This window comes from Rosa rugosa, chromosome 1 (genome assembly GCF_958449725.1).
Source record: "Rosa rugosa chromosome 1, drRosRugo1.1, whole genome shotgun sequence".
NCBI classification, from domain to species: domain Eukaryota; kingdom Viridiplantae; phylum Streptophyta; class Magnoliopsida; order Rosales; family Rosaceae; genus Rosa; species Rosa rugosa.
In genome coordinates, this window is record NC_084820.1 from 14063668 (window position 1) to 14071453 (window position 7786).

Here is a 7786-nt window from a genome sequence, read left to right on the forward strand (position 1 = left end):
GAGCTCCTGCTATGTATTTCCAAAGTTCATAGAGGAAGTATTATGGTGATTGACAAAGATATCCAAATCACATAATCATCAATATGTATACTACTTCAGGTTCGATGGAAGAGTGGTTTCACACATCTTTATCTCATATAACAGAAACAAAATAGGCAGCATTCAGCTTATCGTTTTACTCCAACTTAAATTACAGATAACGGCAGATGCACGAATTCATAGCTGCAGGAACAAAATCTAGTCGGTAAACAACCCAAGAATCAGCCTCACAACTAGCTTAAAACTTTACCATAATAGTTTAAAAAGAATAACAATATCTGTTGATAAGGTGAGATGCATTTGTCACGACAGAAGCTGAAAACTCCTCAAAAATGCACTCTTTACACAACTAATGTTAGAGAATCACTCATCTATTGACGACAATCTATTGAATGCGATAACTTAACTCAACCTAGGTGCAATCAATCATCTCTGATCCTCTTGAGAAGCTTTGTTAGCCCAGCCTTTAATGCCGCTTCAGGGTATAGCCAACAATGATTCCAGCAACAAAGGCAATTGCACAGAACTCTGAACATGTCCACAGCGACACCACTCCTCTCTGCAAGTAAACATCAAAAAATTTACCAATTCAGTCCAATTACAGAAATTCAGTCCAACTATTGAAGTTCACTTAACCATAACACAAGTTCATATACTAATTCAAGCCTCACCAATACATGAACAACACTACTTAAACACAAGCCAAAACAAGTTTGGGAAGCTCAACAGCAAAACCCAGAATCAATTTGCGGAAAAGCGATTAGAGAACCAAATTTTGGGAGCATATTGTTAGTTATAGATAGGGCATTATGGCTCTATTGCATCTCACAAATCCAAGTTCACACATACAATCAGAAATTTATAAACTTTAAAAGGGTAGAGCTAGATGGGCATGTACCTAACAGGTCTGGCAACTATAATACGAGACTGATCGGAAAAAGCGGCAGAGAGGCCTTCAGTAGAACGAGGACCTTCAAAGGAAGAAGAAGAAGAAGAAGAAGATGATGATGCTTTTTCAGAGACGGCTTTTACATCTTTTGAGATTTTTCCGACCCATTTTTGAAAGCCTTCCACAGCTCTCGATGATGGGTCAATGCTTCAAAAACGCAGAAGAGTTGCACTGCTGCGAACTTGGGTTTTGAGAGGGTTTATTAACCGGTTTGAGAGGCCCGGTTCAAGTTTACTCCACCGCCTTTTCAAGCCGGTTTAGATTAGAGAGCTCGGTTTAATCTTGGGGCGGGGGGTAAGTTTTTTTTTTTACTAAATACTGTTTAGTCTTTAAGTTTTTTACCATAAAACACTTCAATTCCTGACCTTCTAATTTCACACGTTTAGTCCATGTACTTCAAAATTTCAGACGAATAAGTCATTGCCGTCTAAAAGTCGTGGCGAAATGTCTATTATGCCCTCAGTTTTTTTTTTTTTAAATAAATTTAGGGGGGTGAAATTTGCACACCCCCTTTTACATTCCACACACCCTTTGCATTTTTTTAATATTTCTTATCAATCCACTATATTTCTCTTCCAAAACTACCCTTCTCTCTCTCTCTCTCTCTCTCCTCCTCCGATCCAAATCTCAGACTCCCTCTCTCTCTCCCCCTCCCTCCCTCCCGGTTTCCACTTGGGCAACCCACACTTTAAGCTTACTACTTGAATTTTCATCATCAAAACGAATGGTGAAGGCCAAATTCAAAGTACTAGTCTCCGAATTCAAAACAATCTTTCGATTCTTCTTTCCCTTTCCCCTCTTAGCTGGTGTCACTGCAATGCTCCTAAACAGCCCTCCATGAGCAGTATATACATGGCCATTTATAATGGACGCAATAGGAAGCCCTTCAAAGCATCCCAGGCATTTTCTATACACATGTTTACCTACTTTATCTTTACCATCGTCATCTCTATACTTGACTAGCACTTCCTTCTCAAACCCATAAACAGAAGTACAATACTTGGATTCATGGTTACCTCTCAAAAGATAAACACTTTTCGGCATCAACACTTTCCAAGCCAGTAAAATCAAGAAAGTCTTAAGACCCCAAGCTCCTCTGTCAACATAATCCCCATTGAAGACGAAGACTCGATTCTCCGAAGGGTACCCACCATCCTTCAGAAGAAAAAGAACGTCGTGCAACTGGCCGTGGACGTCTCCGACGACGACGACGGTGGAGTCAGGGCCGCAGTCGTCGATCTTGACGCAATTGGGTTCTTTGTGGAGAATCTTGGAGGCGCAAAGAGCCAAGGAATCAAAAACCTGGACGGGAAGAACCTCCGGGAATTGGGTTGGTGTTAGATTTCTTGAAGACCAATCGAAGACGGACATGAGGTTCTGGACCCAGTCCAGGCTGAGATTCCCGTCGGGGGGCCATTCGATTGAGAAGTCTAGCTCCGGCGGCGGCGACGATGATCCCAGGATCGCTGGTTCTGCAACTTCCGGGACTTGGTTTAAAGATAAAGATTGTTCTTGATGTTAGGATGTGATTAGCGGAGGATTACAGTGAGATGGGTCAGATTCAGATTCAGGCGGAAATCGGGAGGGGGGGAGGGGGAGAGAGAGAGAGAGGGAGTCTAAGATTTGGATCGGAGGGGGAGAGAGAGAGAGAGAGAAGGGTAGTTTTGGAAAAGAAATACAGTGGATTGATAAGAAATATTAAAAAAATGCAAGGGGTGTGTGGAATGTAAAAGGGGGTGTGCAAATTTCACCCCCCTAAATTTATTCCTTTCTCTTTTTATTTATTTATTCTTTTTTATTTTTTTTTATTCTTTTCTTTTTTTCAAACAGAAAGAAAGAAAGGGGAAAAAAAATTCTTTTTCCAAAAAAAATAAAATATTTAATTAATTAAAAAAAAAACTGAGGGCATAATAGACATTTCGCCGCGACTTTTAAACGGCAAGGACCTATTGGTCTGAAATTTTGAAGTATAGGGACTAAAAGTGTGAAATTAAAAGGTCAGGGACTTAAGTGTTTTATGGTCAAAAACTCAAGGACTAAACAATATTTAGTCTTTTTTTTTTCTCTCTCTTTCCTAAAGCCACAACTATTTTCTTTTTGCACAAGCATAATAATTCATTACCTACTTAAGATTTTCCTAAAGCTCACCTAACGACATTTAGAGCAAGTCCTCCCGTTGAGCTTGACCGATCAAGACTATTCACTGCTTTTTTGCCTTGTATTTCCACTATTGAGGTTGGCAGGTCAGACACTGTTCACAAAATGTCAAGAATGGTCACTTTCGTAGTGCCGGTCAAGTTCAATTGGTGGACTTGCTCTTCCTTTGATGATGCATGAATTTAACAGCTGTTTTTATGCACAGTTTTACATTTGTTGTAATTTTAGTTTCTAAATTTAATATATTATGTTCAGATGTATTTGTGTCTTAAAACTTTCTCTAAAACTGTCCCTTAATTGGTAAGGCTGACATTTTTATAATCTTGTGTTTGAAACTTTGAATTGATCCAGGGGCGGAACCACTTTGGGGCACAATGAGTCCTGTGCTCTAGTAAGATTTTGTTATATATATATATATATATATAACTGGTTTCATGTTTAACACTGAATATTGTCTTGATGTAGTGGTTGAGGCATACATTTGTGAGGGGCTGGTCCTTGGTTTTTTTTTTTCTAAATTCTTTTTTTTTCATTAATACTATTATTTCTTCTCAATGTGCTAATATTTTTTATTTCTTTTTTTTTAACATTAATATTTCTTCTCAGCACAAAAAAAAAAAAAAAAAAAAAAAAAAAAAAAAAAAACCCTTAAAAAAAACATTAAGAGTGTGTTTGGATGAGGGAAAATATGATGGAATTTAATTGAAAGTTGTTAAAGGAAAAACATATTATGTGCCTTCGTCAAAGTAACTGACGAAGAGGGAATCAAGGAATCAGTGATTACCAATCAATCAGCATAAAAGATAGATCAATCAGCATTTAATATCATCATTGTAATCAATATTTCCGTTGTAATTTCTTCCCTATATAAAGGGACTATGAAATGAAATGAGTAGACCATTCCAATTATCATTTTACTTTAACACGTTATTAGCACGCTCAGAGCAAATAGCCAAGAAGAAAAAAACCAAACCCTAGATTTTCTTTTTTTTCTTTTCTGCCGCACCAATTCCACAAAAAAAAAAAAAAAAATCCTGTGCAGATCGGGGACCGCCAGACAACGTCACCGGCCTCAACCTAACCCATCTCGATCCGACAGCAGCTTACCCTCAACCGGCCAGCCTCAGCCTTGACCAGCGCTGCACTCCTTCCCCGACCACCTGCTCGGCCCCTCCCCGTCCAGCCTCCATCTCCATCGAATTGCTAAGGGCACCCAACTCATCCCAGTCGCTCACCTGCAGCACCGCCCTCTCCTCCCAGCAGCCCACCGATCCCAGCACGGACGCATCCAGCCCACAGAGCCTTCGATCTGCCCAGCGCAGCCCCTGCCACCGCGTTGCTGCTCACCTCCGCCTCCGCCTACAGCCCAGACCGGCCTCCACATCCAGATCGGCGCACGAACAGCAGCGCTCGCCTAACATCGCTGCAGACCGGCCTTCACATCCACGCCCGGACACCGGCGCTCGACCATGACCTGAGTCAGCCACCTGCAAACCTGATCGATCAGTACCCACCCACCTGCAAACAAAGAACCTGTAGGAAGAAGAAGACGCGAAGAGAGAGAAGAAAAAAAAACAAAGAAGGTGACTTGGCTCACAGTATAGAGCCGGCCCAAAGAATACAAAAAAAAAACAGAAGGCCAAAGAAAAGGCCCTCGGCCCAGAAAAAAAAAAAAGGAGAAAAGAAAAAAAGAACCAGGACCCGGCCCAAGAAACGAAAAAAAAAAACAGGCCCTGCAGCCCAACAAATCAGCAGGCCCAGCAGAACCCAAAAAAAAAAAAAAACATCGCTACGCACACCTGCATCAACACGCGCGTGCGTTAGGATTGTTTTTCTCGAAACCAAGTATGTTCTCTTTTATTTTCATACTATGGTATATTTAATTATTTATAATTAGAATTTTTTTTTATTTTTGAGCATGCTATTTTATTGCTTGTTATATATGTGATATATATTCGTGGAATCTAAAGCATGTGAATTTTATTTATATTTTCTATTTTTAAGCATGCTTTATACCTTATTGTTTATACCTTTATTATATTTTGTTATTAAGCATGTTTAATTAGATAATTTTGATCATTTTAAGCATGCCTTATTTTTATGTTTTATATAATTACCTTTAAGCATGATTATATATTTCATTGTTTATGGTTTATTTGTGAAATTTTAAGCATGTTTTTATTTTTATTTACGCTTATATAAATTATGCCTACGCATGCTTTGTATTATGCTATTGTTTATATTTTATTTTACGCATGCTATATTATTGCTATTATTATGTGTAGTATATAATTTGTTGTATATTTGTGAAATTTGAGCATGCCATGTAGTTTATTTTTATATGCTATATTTAAATGTGCTATGATTATTTTTAATGCAACATATCAATACCGTTTTGCCATGATAATGAAAATTCATGCGCATTATACACACACTTACTGTGATAAAGTATTTTCACATAGCATCGAAGAAAAAAAAAATGTGACCATTACGAATCTTGGTCTTGAAATCTAATTCATATTTTGGAAAATAATTCACGTGGATGTCTTTATGACTGCGTAATTTATATCTTCTCTCTTGTTTATGTAGATGGCTAATCCAACTCAACCTGAATTTGACATTTTGGACTCAGAAGGACTTGAGTACCACCGTTGGGTTTCCGATGTAGAAACTGTTTTGTGGCAAAAGACTACACTGCCACCATCCAAACTCCCACTTACCCAAAAGACGATGGACCGTCTAATAAGGTGAAAGCAAATGCCTTAATGTTTCTGAGGCGACATATTGATCCTAGCTTACGCTGGGAATACTTTCAGTTGAAGACACCCAAAGAACTGTGGGATGCCCTTAAGGGACGTTTTGGGAACATTCATGACACCTTGCTCCCAGAACTGACCGTTCAGTGGAATGAAATCCGCTTGCTTGACTACAAAAAGGTCAATGACTTCAACAAGGACATGTTGCGCCTAAAGGCACGTCTAAATTTCTGTGGAAAGGAACTCACAGAAGATGATATGATCCAGAAGACTTTTTCCACTTTTCCTACTTCAGCAATTATACTAGCGAACCAGTATAGGCTGGAGTATGATAACAAAAGAATCACAACTTTCAACAAGCTGATCAACCTACTGCAAGTGGCTGAGAGGCATAATGAGGTTCTTTTGAACAACAATGCAAGGCCCATTGGGACAAAGAAAATTCCTTAGGCTAATTATGGCAAAGTCAAAGGTGGAAAGAACCCCAATATAAAGAGGGTTGGACGTGCTGATCCCTACCCACGTGGCAACAATGCACCACGTGGCAAGGGACGTGGGAGTCGTGGTATGGGCCGTGGAGGCCCTCCCAATGTATGGTGCAGAGATGGTGGTGCTGGCCCTAGTGGTCATGGAAACAAGGTGCAAAAGGCACCCAAGAACCCTTCAGTCAAACCTGGTAGAGTTGGTAATGAACCATGCTATAGGTGTGGAGTCATGGGGCACTGGTACAAGAATTGCCAAGCAAGCAACCAAGTTGCAGCCACTTACAAGAGGTATAGGGAGTCTAAAGAACAAGAGGCTCACTATATGGAAGAAGGACGCAATGACTCAGACGTCAACCTCACATTTGCATACTTCAATGGCAACAAGGAACCTGCTCAGTCAATGGATGCTTCAGATTTTGACTGATCTGCTTTATTTATTTTATTTTCCAAAATAGTTGTGAAGGCATAATGCCTCATTTTTAATTAGACTATTACGTAGTCTTAAAGTTTATTTCAATAATTGTTTGAATTAGATTTCTGAAAAGACCTTGATTTGATTATCGTTGGCTTATTAATAAATTTCAGATTTTATTCTGAAGCATTGAATTTATTTGATTTTTATGTACTACACATATTCACATGGTTCGAAAAAGCACTATAAAGATGTAAAGCAATACATCTAGAGAAAAATTATTAGAATGAAAAAAATTATCATTCTACTAAAATAGACATGCTCTAAAGAATATGAGTTATATTTTCAAAATTAATAATATATCCCATTTATTTGTAGGAATGAATCGAGGAGAAATCGAGTGCTTAGTTGATAGTGGGACTACCCACACCATATTAAGGAATAGGCAATTATTTATTGAATTAATAGCCTATAATTCCTCTGTGACTACGATGATTGGATCATCACAAGTAATAAAAGGGCGAGGAACTGCCAAATTTTTGCTGCCTAATGGCACAACATTTAAAGTCACAGACACTCTATATGCACCAAGAGCTAATCGAACCTTTGTTAAGTTTCAAAGATATTCGTACTAACGGTTATCATGTAGAAACACACTGTGAGAATGGAACTGAATACCTTTATATTATCTCTAATGAATGTGGAAGGAAACGCATTTTAGAGAAACTTATGAGTCAATCTAGTGGACTGTACCTCACTACGATTCGGATCATTGAATCATATGTTGTCACCAACAATGAAATATGGGACACTGACTCATACAGGTTTTGGCATGACCGCCTAGGGCACCCTGGTCGTGACATGATGATCCGTATTTCGAAGAACTCACACAGACATCCCTTCTTTCGAGTGAAAAATAAAATGGGATAAAAATCTGCCACACTGAAAGGTGTCGGTCCTCGTATTGCTCAAATGCAGCCATTACATT

The 7786-nt window shown here is 38.9% G+C and overlaps 1 protein-coding gene and 1 long non-coding RNA gene across 2 annotated transcripts; both read right to left on the reverse strand.

The window, feature by feature from the left end:
- Nucleotides 1–65: 65 nt before the first annotated feature.
- On the reverse strand, nucleotides 66–1207 carry LOC133727278 (uncharacterized). Its single transcript, XR_009855088.1, has 2 exons — nucleotides 938–1207; nucleotides 66–598 (listed from the first exon to the last, which is right to left on the reverse strand). It is a non-coding gene; the product is annotated as an uncharacterized LOC133727278 (long non-coding RNA).
- A 408-nt stretch (nucleotides 1208–1615) lies between these two features.
- On the reverse strand, nucleotides 1616–2503 carry LOC133708506 (serine/threonine-protein phosphatase 7-like; the record flags this gene model as incomplete). Its single annotated transcript, XM_062134003.1, has 1 exon — nucleotides 1616–2503. A coding segment is annotated over one exon (888 nt), but the record flags the coding sequence as incomplete, so codon positions are not given.
- Between the last annotated feature and the right edge of the window lie 5283 nt (nucleotides 2504–7786).